We start from the raw sequence: 16,031 nt of genomic DNA on the forward strand, positions 1-16,031 counted from the left end.
GACTGATGAGATTCAGAGTGATTCACCATTTCCTCTGGCTTCATGCCTAAATCTAGTCAGTCAAGACTAAGACTTCTAAGTGTAGAATATCATGCCAGATGTTGACTAAGCTTATGTTGTGAGGCTAGAAGTCATTAGAGATTTCATATCTCCAGTTAATGTAGCTAAGTTCTATTTTCTTTTGAAGAGAAACATGAAATAAAGGCAGACTTTTTTTTCCCCTCTGCATTTGCCTCCATTTACTGAGAGGACTTATTATTTACAGTTGAAGATATCTATGTTATTAATGTGGTTTTCTAAACTAATAATACATAAACAAGTTAATTGATTGCACAATGTTTATAAGTTGCATACTTGTGTTGGCTTCTTTCCCCCCATTTTCCTTACAGTTTTTCAAAAATAGTGCTAGAAATTTCTCTTATCATGCAAACATGTTTGTAGCAGCATATCCTCTGCTGTAACAGCTTAACCAGACTTGCCAGATAGAGAAACAGAGATGAATATGTGTTTTGTTTATGTTTTTCCCTCTGATTTTTATCCTGGAGAAAAATGGCTTCAATTTGGCTTCAGGCAGCTCTAACTTATCTGACCCCATTCTTACTCAGCAGATTGTTCAAGGTCTCACTGCCCTTGGCATCAAATCAGCAATCCCTTTTACATGGATTAACTCTTCTGGGAAACTTATCTAGCACGTGAGGTATCTAGCATATGCTGTGCTTCAGGAGACATGCATACATCTTTCTACTTAATTGTTTCTTCAGTAAATTTATGTTTATTGTGGCTACTGAATGGAAAATGGAAGCTTTCAGGGAATGTTTGAGTTTGCTTGCATACTTGCTCACGTTACTGATGGAATAACTGATCATACATTCTGTTTCTCTTGACGTTCTCTCAAATTTCTCTTTCTAAACTTTACTATTCAAAATTCTAGAAATGATCACTAGTAGTGTGCAGTATTCCTTCAGTCAGTGTATTGGCATCAGGATACTAAGTTTTATTGTTTGCAACTTTGCTAGTGTAGAAGTAACCTGAAGTGTTTTTGTAGATAGCTTAGAAGACTGATTTAGATAAAACACAAACACACATCTTAAGTGGTCAGAAACATATTGGAGAGGAATTTTTCTATTACATTAATACAAAACAATGTAAGATGTCCGTTGTTTTCACTTTTCCCACTTGTCAGAGCAAGATACAAAGTTTTTTTTCTGCTTTTAGTTTCCTTAAATATATTTTGTTTCAAAGCGTGGTGAAACTTTACTATCCATTTTATGCACCATGTATAGGGATCAGACTTAATTTTCACTTCCTAGAAGAGAGAATAATTATATACTAATTCTTTCTTAAATACACAAAATAGATAGCAATGTAAGGACTTTATACTTAAGGATGAAGATAGACATTTTAATCTGCAATGATCAAAACTCTTTCACTACTTATAATAAGACAAAGAATTTTCCAAAATGCTATCGAAATACCATTGTTCAGCTTTGTAATTTATTTAGTGCTGTTAAAAGTAGGCAACAACTTCTCATCTGTAAACAAAATTCTCAGACTTGGTTAAACTCTATGCCAAAGCTCCACAGGATAAAAAGGAATTATGGTGTAGAATTTAGAACTCTTTACCTTATCCCTGAGGCCATTCCATAGATATCACTAAAACTTATTCTCAAGATTCTTTGTATCTTACAGTTACGGCAAGCAGAACACATTGTTTTCTCAAATTACAAAGTTGGAACGAAGAAACTGTTCTGTATTAATACAAGCTTTTGCAAATCTTTATTCAGTAACTGACTATCCTGAGTTCTGCTTCAATACCAAAATAAAATATTACCTCAGAAATTGAGGATCTTGGGAGGGCAACAGAGTTTTCAGGAAAAGAAGGAAGTTTCAACCCTAAAGTAATAATTAATTTCTGCAGCAATAGTGGGCTACCCTTTCACTTTACAAAGCTTTTAGTTTGAAAATAGTTCAACTATATTTTGAAGTAATTACTTATCTCATAGTAGCTTACCTACTTTAAACCTAACATACTGCCCCAGTGAATGTTAAATGTTCTCTTAATTATAGGAAAAAAAAAAAGATTTAATTACTTCTTACTTTGATTTTATTTGGAAGCTAAGCAAAGATGGATCCTTACTTTGCACCTCATTGTGTTTATTCATATATATATATATATATATATATATACATATATATATACATACAAACATATATATATATATGCCTGTTGACTGTAGAGGACTAAAAAATATGATTTTCCCCTTTAGATAGATGCTAGATAACCAGTACTGCGTGTTATTGTTTCTTTTTAAAGTCCTGGTTTCTTCTAAACATCTGCATTATACATCTGTATATTTAGATAATACATCTACAAAATAGCATGAAAATTTCAGACATCTTTGGCTGTCATTGGTTTGTCCATAGAATCATTTCAGCTCAGAAGAAAGTTTGTTGAATCCAGCCTGATACTCAAAGCAGGATCAACCCTGAATTTAGACTGAGTCCTTACCAAGGCTGTATTCAGTTGGATCTTGGAAACCTCCATGGACAGAGATTCCAGAACCTAATAATATGAACTGGCTCTCCTGTTTGGTATCTTTACAGTTATGTTCCTTTTCCCTTATGTCCAGTCAGATCTTCCTTCTTTCAATATATAAGCATAACCTCTTGTTCTCCTACTACATTTTAAGTAATGAGCCTGGCACTTCTAAGTAGCCTTCTCTTAAGGTTTGTTCCAGCAGGCTTACTTATGTTTTGAGTAGAAACACTTTAATTCACTTAACTGTTTATTATTTGCAAGTGAAGGTTTCATCCTGAAGTTCAGGAGGGAAAAGAGTTTCATTATGAATTATAGCTTCCTTATCTTTTTATCTCAACTTGCTGATTTTTTGGTAATGTAGATTGAAGCTCACTCAGATGGGAGGCTTTTTCTTGTCTATTCCTAGCTTCTTCTGAATTGTTAAAGTATCATCTGTAGTATATTAAGCAGCAGGTGGTCAATAGGCTATGCACTGAAACACATCATCATGTTGCTGCAGTGCAGATTATTCTTGGTCATCAGAGAGAACATAGATATCAGAGTTGGTTATCAAAAGCCCCCACACAGTTAATGAACCATGTTTCAATTTTCATGGCCTTTACTGCATTGATACCAGCTAAGGGATGCAGCAAATTACTGTCAGGTTGTTTTGCCAGAACTGTTGCCTTTTCAATATAGCCCATGTTGGTTTTCCAGTATGGTCAGGAGGTCATTTGCTATATGAAATGTCCTCATTTTATCAGAATCCTTTTTTTTTTTTTTTTTTCCTATGTTGATTTATTGGTAACCCTTCATATTCTTATATAAATGTGAGATATCAGTATGAATGGAGTAGTGACCATCTCCCAGGTCATGTAATATATGATTAAACAAAATCAATTTTTTTAAAGCTCTGGGTGTTATCTTAATTTTCCTTCCTTTAAGGCCATTAAATTATATATTTTTCAAATTGACTATTATTTTTTTCTAAACAGGTATCAGCAGTCACTTCACTGGAAGTCAGTTCTTGGAAGTCTTTTTCTGATGAACACTTTCAGTACATACACATCATAAGACAGGCCTTTCAAGAGGATTCAGGATTGACCCAAGCCCAATCCTGTTAGGATCACTGAATTTCACTTTTTCTGTGATGGAAGGTAGTGTGATTATAAAAAAAAAAAAATAATAATAATAAAATAAAATCCTGTTTTGTCTTTTTAATGAGCTGACAGTTAAGAGGCTTGAAATTAGGTAAGGCAGATGCAAAATAACTTCTTATAACTAAATTAAAAAAAAAAAAAAAAAGCTAGTTGTTTATCTCCTTTCTTTAAGTACTCATCTGTCATTTACCTGTCAGTGATAACCTCAAAACAACTTAGCTGAATCTAATCTTCCAAGCATTTACACTCTTATTGGTGGATATATACAACAGTATTTAATTGCTGCTACCTTTCTACATACTTAAGCTCTGGTGCTAGACAAAATCCGAGAACTGTGAACAAGGATTCTCAGAATAGGTATTTTCCTTCCTTTTTTTTCCTTCTTCTGATTTCTTTGGCTTGCTCTAAGGTCTTCTAAGCTATCTCTATGGGTTTCTTTTATGCCAGTGTAGATCAGGAATGAAAGAATTTAGCTGTACAGGCAAACAGGGATTCAAGTCTTTCTAGTTTTAGCAGATCCTTGAAATTCATATTCCTACAACCCACAGGAGTGCCTTAACCACCAAGCATTATCCAATGATTGTCTTGTGTAAAATGAATAAAGAGCTGCTGGGCTGGGATACAAGATTCTCTGTCTGACTGTTATAATCACAGGAAGGAGTCTTGAATTGTTGTTTTTGTTCCCAGGACTGGATCAGTAATATGTGCTCAGTAATAGAAGAAATACACAGAATATCCAGAGAACAAGCATTCTACTTTCATAGCTGTGTCTGGCAGTAGGATACAGATTTATGCTTTCTCAGGCTTGTATTTTTTCTTTGACCCTGTGTGTTTGTATTCTTTCTGCAATACGAAGAAGCCGGTGTTGAATCCTTAACATTCATGTCATGGTTTTGGCTGGGACAGAGTTAATTTTATTTGTAGAGGCTCATGCAATATGTTTTGGATTTTTGATTAAAATAGTGGTGATAACACTGATGTTTTACTTGCTGCAGAGCAGTGCTTGCACAGAACCGAGGACTTTTCTGCTTCTGGTGCTTCCCTAGGGGTGCACCAGGAGCTGGGAGGGGACACAGCCAAGACAACTGACCCAGGCTGAGCAAAAGCATGTCCCACACCATATGGCATCATGCTCAGCAATAACAGCTGGGGTAAGAAAGGGCATTTGGAGTGATGGTATTTGTCTTCCCAAGAAGCTGTTATGTGTGTGATGAGCCCTGCTTTGCTGGAAGTGTGTGAACACCTGCATGCCAATGGGAAGTGGCAAATGAATTCTTTGTTTTGCTTTGCTTGTGCTTTACCTAGCAAACTGTCTTCATCTCAACCCGTGAGTTAACACACTTTTACCTTTCTGATTCCCCCATCTCACCTGTTGCTGGGATGAAACTCTTAATGGCATTACGCTTCTCTGAAAGAAGTGAAATGATAATTATTAGTGCATCAGGCTTTTACTGTCATACAGAATCAACAGATTTTCTTTCTTCTATTTCCTTTAATATATTAATACTAGAATTCCTATACATAGAAGAAAATACTTATTTCTTTTACATGATGAATGATTTATGAGAAGATCTCTAGCTTTGCACCATAAAAATATGGGCTTTTTGCCCTATAGCATAGTCTGAAATCCAAGTAGATGCCTAATTTTCTTTTAAAGATCAACAGAATGAGGTATATTTTTATTTGCTGATATTCTCAGGTGCAAAGGAAACATCTTTCCTTCTTGTTTGTTGAGTAAGATCTGTATAGAAATAGTTAAATGTCATGTTTGGGATAAGAATTAAAAAACAAAAGTTTATCTGAGAGGAAAAAGGAAAGGGAAAAGGAAAGTAAGCAGTCATCTTGGGTTAACATGGTTCTACAATGAAGAGAGGGCAATATTCCTTGGACCATTCTTCAGTTTTATTTTGTATCTGTTATTTTCATTTTAATTTCCTACAGTGACACATGGCTTTTATGTAAAAGTATGTGTTAATTTTTTATATTTTTTCTAATAGTAACATATAACAATGTAATTTCCCAATTCAACATTGGGTTTCTTATCTTATGGATGTGTCAGATGTTCAGCTTCTCATCAGGCTTAGCAATATTACTTTTCTGCAGTTAAATTAATCTTTTAGCTCCCCCACGCTTCCCCCCTCTCTCCCCCCCGTCCCCCAGGCTCACAGAATATGTTGTTAATGAAAGTACCAGCTGACCTGAGCACAATTTTGGTAACTGAAGTGTCCCTAATATAAGCGAAAACTTGTGTTTAATGGATATAGTTCTGCATTAAATTAAAGAATTCCCTCTTTTAAGATTATACTCCCAATTTATTTTCTAAATAAGAGAGAGTTGTGGAAATGGAGCCAACTTTAACCTTTTAAGTGGTAGAAACTGGCCAAATTATGAGCATACATTCTGAAATTATTTAAGTTGACTACACTTTTAAATTAAAATGGAAAAAAAAAAATAAAAAATGCTTAAATATACTCTGAAGCATAATTTACTGACTTCAAGTGAAGCAGAGTAAGCACCTGTAAATAGTAAACTACTACTTTAGATGGTTGAGCATTGGGTTAGATACATAACTTTGGGGTGGGAGTGAAGGAAAAAAAATCTTCATTTTTTCCTTGATATTAAACAAAATAAATCTGCTAATCAGAACAGCAAAAGTTTAAACAACCACTGCCCCCCACCAAAAAAACAAACCACTCAAGCTAGTATTCACCTGCTAACCATGGCCACCTGTTCTAGCACACTGCAAAAGCTTGGTCCCTATAAGTTTCTCTTTATTAATCACGCTGCATTATCTGGCCATCTGCTACATCTCCCAGAAGAGCAGCATTCCTTTGGTGCTGCCTGCTGTTTTATAACAGTCTTTCATCCTCAAAAGAAAAGCGGAGGAATAGGTGGAAATTCCAGTGATCAGTTACTTCAGGAAGATTAGCCAATATGAGTAAAAGATGCCACGTGAGTGATTTGAGAACGTTTTTATTTTTTTCCCTGTGGCTTTATGGTCAATGCTTTCAAACTATTTATCTTAGCAGAAAGGCTGCCTTCAGTTTATACCCAGTAACAGAGAAGAAGAAAAATTTCACAGAAAATGATGCATTGTGTATACTTCCCCTTTCTTGTGCATCTGTTTCCAAGAAGTCTACATAATGGGTAAACTGCTAGGGTGCATTGGTATTTCTAGATGAGCATCACCTACTTTTTTCAGGTCTGCTGTGTTCTTTGCTGTCTGGACATCAGTAAAATGGTAGGTGTAGATGGTTTGCAATTTCTCTTTGACAATTTTTTTCCCCTTGTGGAGCTCAGTGCTCTTGAATACCTCTAGGATCAAACAAGCTGAGCGTACAAGCAACAGTCCATTTTGATTGCATCTTCAATGCAATCCCATAGACTTCTGTAAAAGTAAAGTGTAAGGGAATTTGGCTCTTTATTTCCAGGCTCTATTATAAGTTTGTCTAACTCACAAATAAAGTAGACATAGTCAGCATACTAACTAACTATTTCTAACTATTTTCTAGCAATTGCACATGTGTTACTTCACCGGCATTTTTTTATATTGGAAAAAAAGATATTAAATAACGGACATGAGTGTATGAAACATTAGGTTGCGTTATGCATTTTATTTGTCTAATGCAGCTTTCTTCCCAGCTTAGCCAGGGTTAAATAACTGGATTGTAATATGCGCAGGAAAAGAATCCTTCATGGCATTCATACAGCTGTGCTGTAGTTTCAACAGACAGTAGTTTGTACTTGCCAGCTGGATAGCTAGCAGACAGATTTTGGGGGCAGACCACCCAGTGTGGTTAAGTAGATAGAGAAAGCAGAGTAATTTACTAATCCTCTTTTACAACAATTCAGCTATTTTGTTCTCATCCTTTAGGGGTGTAAGGTGGATTAAAAAAATCTGGAATGTTTTACAGATTAATTATTTTTCAAATGCGGGTACTTAAGGCTAGATAAATTAGCCAAGATCCCTCAGTACCTCCTAATGTTTTTACAGCACCTTGAAACGTGCATTTTTGGAATTTATGTTGCACATGACAAACACAGATGAAAAATACTTGGTCTTTGAGTTGATGTTAACATATTAATGAATCACAGGAAAAATGACAGACATAAAATGTTCTGAATGTGCTAGTGCTCAAGATATTACTAGCATAAAGAAAAAATAGGTCATTGACTTTAATAACCTACATAATCAGATCAAACTTATTTCTTTGACTACCATAAGTTGCCTTGGAGTGGGAGATAGGCTTGGGTTAGCCTTCAGATAAATGACATCCAAATCCACCTCAAGGAGTTTTCCAAGTACTTTTTTCATGCTAAAGTTATTAAGAAACAAAAGTAATAATATTTATGAGCAACGCTGTACTTGCGTGTAGGAGGGGAACATCTAAGATTATGATCCCTGATCCCAAGGCTATTTTTGTGTATCATGCAGTTGTTGGATAAAATACTAAGATATGAAACAAAATTCCCATTCATTTCCATTCCTCCCTGTACAGTACAACCAAATGTTCTAAAAACTAATATGGAAACATTTTTTTTTGTGTTTCCCATTTCTCTTGCTCAGATAGACTTGACCTTGCATAAACAATGTCAAAAGTTTGGCAAGAGGCAAAGGACCCTCTGCGTAGATTACGCATTGTGTTTGTGTATCATCATCAGGGAAGTGGAATGTGATATTTAGCACCCTCCAAATGAGAAGAACTGAATCTTTTTTTCCCCAATCAGAATGAATGTTTTGAGTAGTCTTCCCTTCTTATAAACAGAAAAACCACCTGTTTTCTAAAAACTGATTAAGTGTAGCTTGACACTTATCTCATACATACTTAGCCTGGTCAAAGCCAATGTAGCTCTGAATGTGAAGGTTCATGTTAGAACTTGCAGGTTTAAAGTAAAGCTCCTCAGAATGTCAAATTACTTTTTTTTTTTTTTTTTTTTTTTCCCCCCTCCTCTCTCAATTTTGGTCTTTGTGTGTGACTATGTCAGCATTTTATTTTGGTGCAAGTGTGTCATGAGTTAATGAGCTTTTCTTCCTATTACAGTGTTGCTGTGCAGAGGACTGAAGTCATTTAGAGAGAAACTAAGCAGAACAGGAACAAACGTAATGTGCCCCAGCTGCCAGTGGGCTTTTAGTTCATAGGGCTGGCATAACTGGAAGCAAACTTCTGCTAACATACTGTGTCACTGTGGGACTGTCATCAGTTAGGATTTATTTTATGTGACTGCTTTTAAAAATGTAGAATGTACTGTCTGGATTCTGGCCTGGCCACCAATTTTGTGGTGCTTTTTCTGTGCCCTTTTCTTCTTCTCCTCATCTGTGTTTCAGTTAAATATTTAGTCAATAGAAGTGTCCAGGATTTTAGTGTCATATGAACATCATCTGACCTCTTCGTCATTGACTAATTTGCTTAGAAAAAATCAGTAAATTCACTATTTTTATGCCGGTTGTACAGAAGTCTTTAAAACTTCCTGAATCGGGGATATGGAGAGGGAAGTTCCAGTCTCTTGTCCCTGGTAACTGATGACAGGATGCACAACGCTGCAGCATGGGAGGTTCAGACTGGACATCAGGAAAAATTTATTTACTGTCAGGGTGGTCAAGCACTGGAACAGGCTTCCTATACAGGTGGCTGATGCCCTATGCCTGCCTATGTTCAAGAGGCATTTGGATAATGCCATTGTTATATGCCTTAACAGGTCAGCCCTGAAGTGCTCGGGCAGGTGGACTAGATGATCTTTGAAGGTCCCTTCCAATTAAACTGTCCTATCAACATACTGCAGTATATGAAGTGACTTCCTGCTGTTCTCATTCCAGTTATTTTAGTGCACATAAATTTAGTTTTTTCTATGTAGTAGTTTATCAGTCATACATAAAATTAAACAGTCATGGTTGTTCTATAATGTGACAATGTCCTGGTTTCAGTTAGAACAGAATTAATTTTCTTCCTAGTAGCTGGTGGAATGCTGTGTTTTGGCTTAGGATGAGAAGAGTGCTGATAACACCCCAATGTTTTAATTGTTGCAGAGCAGTGCTTATACCAAGCCAAGGACACCTCAGACTTTTGCTCTGTCCTGCCAACAGGCAGGCTGGGGGTGCAGTAAGAGCTGGGAGGGGACAGACCCAGGACAGGTGACCCGAACTAGCCAAAGGGGTATTCCATACCATCTGACGTCATGCTAAACAATATATAGGGGTGGCTAGCTGGGGGGAGGGGGCCGAACTGCTCGGGGTTAAGCTGGGCATCGGTCAGCGGGTGGTGAGCAATTGCATTGTGCATCACTTGTTTGTACATATTATTATTAGTAGTACTATTATCATCATTGTATTATTATTATTATTATTATTATTTTCCTGTCTTATTAAACTGTCTTTATCTCAACTCACGGGCTTCACTTTCCATTTCTCTCCCCCGTCCCAGAGAGGGAGGGGGGAGGGTGAGCGAACGGCTGCGTGGTGTTTAGCTGCCAGCCGGTTTAAACCACGACAGACAACTTTATATAATCAACTGAAAATCATTGTATTTTTTTCTTTTATAGCATAAATTGCTGCAAATCCATACCTAATTTATTGTGTATTGGTATACCCATTTTCTTCTAGTATTATGTATTTTCCACTATTTCCATTCCTACATAATTTTCCTTTCTGATATTTTTCTTTCATTCATAGTTTCATACTGAATCTTGTTCTGCAGTTTTCTGTTCAATGTGATTAATTACATTTTTTTTTTTTTTTTTCTTCCCTGGTATCATTGAGCATCTCAGTTACTTCCTATTCAGCAGACAAGGGATTATAACTGTTTAGCTGTTTGAAAACCAAAACAACAACAAAAAACAAACTACCAAACAGGAAAAAAAACTATCAACTGACATTTCACTTAAAATACTTTAACTAAGAATTATAGGTACAATAAAAAATATATATAATCATTGTATCTCAGTAAGGAAATTGTATATAGATGGAAAGACTGTTTTTGAGATCTTTCAAATGATGAAAGAAACTACGTTGTCTTTTTTTAGGTAAAGATGCATTCCTGAACACTGAGATTGTGTTGAATCAAAAGCAGAATTTGTGTTTTGAATGCATTTTAAAGTATACTATGTGCATGTCTGTGTGCAGCCCATTTTTATTTATCTGACAAAGGAAAAATTTACTTAAAAGTGTAGTTAAACCATGTGCAAAACTTAAACAATAAACAGTTTTATAACTTAAAACTCATTCCTTATTTAGAGGTAACATGTTACTATAAATGTTGACAGTTAATGGACAACTCCCTACAACTGTGATAAATAACATATACTTGGGTATGAGTAGATTAACCTTACCTCTTTTCTTGCCCAGTAATGGATTACTTGTGGTGAACACCAGATGTGTCCAATTTTCAGTATTTTCTTATTTTTTAATACTGTACATGTGTAACAGTAGGAATAATCCTGGTTTAACATAGTAGCATTAAGCCAGAGTACACTGCTATATTACGAAACCTATATATTTTGCTTTTGAGCAGCAGAGACTGGCAGGTAATTACATAACTCAATGTGTATGCTCAATTTGAATTAAAAAGTGTCCAGGAGTTTAGTCACTCTCCTTTGTGAGAGAGAAGAGTCAGGCAATAATGGAGTATCGCATACTAGCTTCTCATTTCATCTTTCTCAATCTGCATTGCTTTTCATTTAGATCAAGATATTTCGTGTATTTTGTTATCTGTGATCTGTAGTTTCTCATTAGAAAAGAGAACAGCTGCCAGCCACCTAGCAGGAGTTGACTCTGCATCTGCCCTCACTTCAAGTACACTGTTGCAGTGGGTAAAAACTAAAACATATACTTATGAATGATAAATGGAATAAAATCCATCTACACAACAATTTCAATGGGCTATACAGAGACATGTACATATTGTAAAATGAACTAGTAACAGATGCTGGCTTTATCAATTATCAGTAGTAATTTAAATAACGAGACTTCCCTTTGTAAGCAAATTTAGTAAGGGAAGATGAGTGGAATAAATAAATGGAGAAAGATGAACTATGAGAATCTATTGCAAGATTAAAAGAGGAGTAAGTCACCATTTTAGATAACAATAGGATGTGATATACTTGCTTATATAAGTGCCTAACAGCAAAAAGTCATAGTGGGATTTCCAAGTCAGCATTTGGAATTGGGTATACAGTACATAGTAAACGAGTGTCTTGGTCTGGGGCTCCTGTATTAAGATAGACAATAAGACCTAGAACTTGGATATGCGTGTTGTATTTTACATTTTGTTTCTTCTAGTGGATTGGTTCTGCAAATCCTTAGTTACAGTAGCAGGTCCACTGACTTAAATAAATGTGTTCATAAACAAGAAGATATTTCTATCAGCAAATGTCAACATGATTTGGCTGTCTGCAGTATACAAAGCATTACATGACACGGTTCAGTTCAAGCTTCGGTAAGAAAGTGAGCACTGGATTGTCAGCAGTGCCATGAGTTGCTGTGAACCAACAGGCTGTGGATATTGCCATCCCACGAACAGTCTAGAAAGGCCAGATGGAAACAAATTAGTTGACTGGTCATTTTTTCATCTCTGTCACGTGAAAAAATGCATGGATGACTATCAAAATCATCAGCATTATAAGTCTCAGCACTGGAAAATGTATCAGTGAAATTACAAACCATGTGGTTTTGCTGAGCTGAATTCTGGCTAAAGATCTGATTGTATCAGAGGACAGCCTTCATAATCCAAGCCCCACATCTTCTGTTACTCTTGGAAAACTTTACTCAATGTGCATGTGAAGGATAGTAAATAATGATAAAGCATTTTAGCAACTGAGTGATGAGATGACATCATATGCCTTCCCAGTAAAGTCCCTTAGTGTGAATTCCATGATAATACATGATATGGTAAGTTATTTCTGTCACACAAGTGTCATGAAATGTCATGAAAATATTGTAAGACAAATTCTTCAGTCAGTGTTACCCAAACAATCTAGTTCATTCTGCTTAGAGCTCATATGACATCCTTATTTTTATAGAAAGTATGTTAATACACAGAAAGTATGTTGTTAGTGAATAATACAACAGTGTATAAACTACCTATTCTGCTATTTGATCCTTTCCTGTACCAAAAAGTACTAATCATTTTCATGTATTTCAGAATGTGCCCAGATCCAGAAAATCTAGGGAAAAGGTCTTTTTTCTGCTGGACTAGTATCATTACGCATATTAAAAAATACAGATAGTTCATGTTGCTTGAGTTTTAAAAGACGGGTCTTTGTTATATAGCATCATGGTGGGACAAAATAACTTCAAGTGAAAATGTTTCTCTGTACTGACTTTTCCATAGCAGTATGTAGTTTCTTCATCTTTTTGTATATCACCTATTTAAGGGTCTGCAATCTTCTTAACTGAAACAAGTGATTATCCTTTTATTGTCAAAATGCAGGTACTATATTAAGCACCTCAAGACCTGAGTTGAAGTAGTATGTAATTTTTGGATAAATATGAAAACAATCATAGGTTCAGCAGCCTTTGCATTTTCAAAATGCTGGACTGACATTCATGACTATGAATTTACAGGCATAACTTCACAGAACCATAGAATTCTTTGACACAACTTTGCAATGAGTGATAAAAGATGGGTAATGGTTTCTGTGTGTGAGAATTCGATAGTGTTAACACATTTCAATTATATTTCACAACATAGTCTCTCGTGATCAGACCTATGTTCTTTTCTTCTCCCAGACATTACCAGTTACAGTAATTCCTTACAAACCTTTTTCTGGAAAATACTAATAATGTCCTTTTATATTATCTCTAGGATAAAGTATAAAATGGACCTAAGTTCAGAAGTCACATCAGTCAAAACTCTGCTTAAAACACTGTTTATTTATTTTCCCTATTATGTTTGTCAGTGAACACAGTTGGAATAAAAATTATTAACTAAAAATCAGAACAACTCATACTTTCTAGAAATTCTAAAAAAAAAAAAAAAAAAAAAAAAAAGAGAGATGATGTAGTTTTGGAAACAAATATCAATGGTGTGAAAAACTGAGTTTTTTGGGGAGAAGGAACTTTTATTTTTATATAGTGTTCACTTAAAATTATACTGAAGAAGTCTTATCCATAGAGTTCTATTATTTTATTTTTAATCTAGAATGAATAAATATTCTATAGGTTTTTTTTTTTTTTGCTTGTTTTCAAGATAGGCAACAATGAATAGTGTGGAAGGCAAGACTGGCATCTAAAATAACTGTTTTCAGAGAAACCTGCCCTCATAAATATCACTAAAAATATGTTAAACTCTAGACTTAAGAATAAAATGATCTAATAGATTTCAGTCTTACAACTACTGAATTCTTCTACATGTATAGAAGATGTTTTTTCTCATTCTTCCTATACAAAAGCTCTAGTAGGTTAGTAGAGTCTATACTGTACATGTATCCTTTTATTTATTTGTTTTTTATTGAACACTTTGACAAAAATTCACAATTTCCAGTAGTACAATGTGATTTTCTTGTTTTTATTAGGGCACCTATGTTTTTGAAATAACTGTAATCAGTATGCATTCCATGTGGAACTGTAACAAAACTGACATTTTGAAATATGTAATTTCATATTCAAAATTGTTACTGGATATGCTATAGCCAGAATAAGATCCTGAAAGCAATTAATGTGACTTCATTTATCAAATGTAGCAGAGTTGTTATAAATACTTCTAATAGAGTCATAATAGTCAAAATAGATTTGCATGTGTGTAGATACACAGCATTCCAGAGTTATGCTGTGTTGCTAATGTTATGAAACTGTTCCTTCTTGTCATTATTTGAGCATAATCACAGCTATTTTCATGTTGAGGAAGCTTCTGAGAGCTGTAACATCCTCCAAATTTTGTTAAGACCATGAAAGTCAAGGAAACCAATACATAATATATATACACTGTTGCAGGCTGTTAGTTTTTTTTTTTCCCCTTACTAACAAAATTGCATGCTATGTAATGGGATGGGTTTAAGTGGCCTTGCTACTGTTCTAAATATCTAAAGATTTGTATGCTTCATAACAAAGATCTTTCACAAAACTTACAAGGAATAGCAGATATACAAAGTGTTTACAAAGGTCCTAGGGAAATACATGTAGATGCCTTCTGAGCTTTTATTTTTTAGATAGGATAAAATCTGGGAAGAATTTTTTTTTCATTTATCCCTTAGCATATAAAATATAGTATATTAAAATGCAGAGATCTAGCAACCTCTAATTTTGATTTCTACAATTTTTGATAATATTTGGGGTATTCTTTCTTTCTGTGGTGGTTTTACCGTGCTGGGCAGCTAAACACCACAACTGCTCTCTCACTCCCCCTCCTTACATGAGGAGGGGGAGGAGTAAAGCAAAGAACAGCTCACAGGTTGAGATAAGGATAAATTAATTAAAGGGAAATAATAATAATAATAAAATAAAGATTATTATGAACTAAACAATTTAACTACAGGGAAATAAAAAGGGAAAGGGGAAAATGGAGGGGGAAAGGAAAAATAAAAAAAAGAGGAAAACAAATAAATAAAATAAATGAAGGCTATGTGGAAGTGCAGAGGAAAGAAATTACTCTCTACTTCCCACAAATGAGCGATGATTGACCACATCCTTGAAGCAGGGCATCAACGCACGTAGCAGGTGTTCAGGAGGAGGACCAACGTTTTCACAACGAGAGCCCACCCTTCCCCTCTTCTTCCTGTTTCCACCTTTTATTGCTGAGTGTGACATTACATGGTATGGAATATCCCTTTGGTTGGTTTAGGTCAGCTGCCCTGGTGATGTTTCTCTTCTCACTTTTTGCCCACCCCCTCAGAGGGTTAGAGAGAGGCCTGATGCTGTGCCGGCACTGCTCAGCAGTAGACACAACACTGGTGTGATAACACTGCTGTTCCAGCTACAAGTGCAGAGTACTGCACTGTATGGGCTGCTGCCGGGAAAGTTAACATTCCAGCCAGACCCAGTACGCATTTTTTATTTTTTTTAACAAACAACAATTTGAGAATTTCTTAGCATGATTTTCAGAAATTCTAAGCATCCTGAATGCTCACTGTGTTAGTGGAGGTTCTGAGAATTCAGAAGACATGAAATTAATGAGCTTTTAAATCGGCAAGAATGGGCTGCCCCAAGATGGAAGGCTCTTAAAATCAGAGACTACCTAATAAAATTTCTTTTATATGAATAATTTTATTATTAAATAAAGGGTTACAATTCACATTTTTTTTGAAGTAATACCAAATCACTTTAAATATGTTAGACATTTTAAAAGAACATTCTATAGATGAAATTGAGAATGCAAATAGAAGCATTTTGTGATAACTAAAAAAAAAATACACGTAAATCAAAT

General features: G+C 35.2%; 1 protein-coding gene across 10 annotated transcripts in view; it reads left to right on the forward strand.

Moving 5' to 3' along the window:
- The window catches only part of PCDH7 (protocadherin 7), a 294,429-nt gene that overhangs the window by 159,953 nt on the left and 118,445 nt on the right, over positions 1-16,031 (forward strand). The window contains exon 4 of one of the 10 annotated variants that reach the window (XM_084517355.1): positions 3,514-3,715. The exons of the other annotated variants lie outside the window; for them this stretch is intronic. Within the exon in view, the coding sequence (XP_084373481.1) occupies positions 3,514-3,563 (50 nt within the window). The 3' untranslated portion in view covers positions 3,564-3,715. Of the gene's footprint in view, positions 1-3,513; positions 3,716-16,031 lie in introns of those variants that run through there. 10 annotated transcript variants of the gene reach the window in all.

Source organism: Aythya ferina (assembly GCF_964211825.1).
Source record: "Aythya ferina genome assembly, chromosome: 4".
NCBI classification, from domain to species: domain Eukaryota; kingdom Metazoa; phylum Chordata; class Aves; order Anseriformes; family Anatidae; genus Aythya; species Aythya ferina.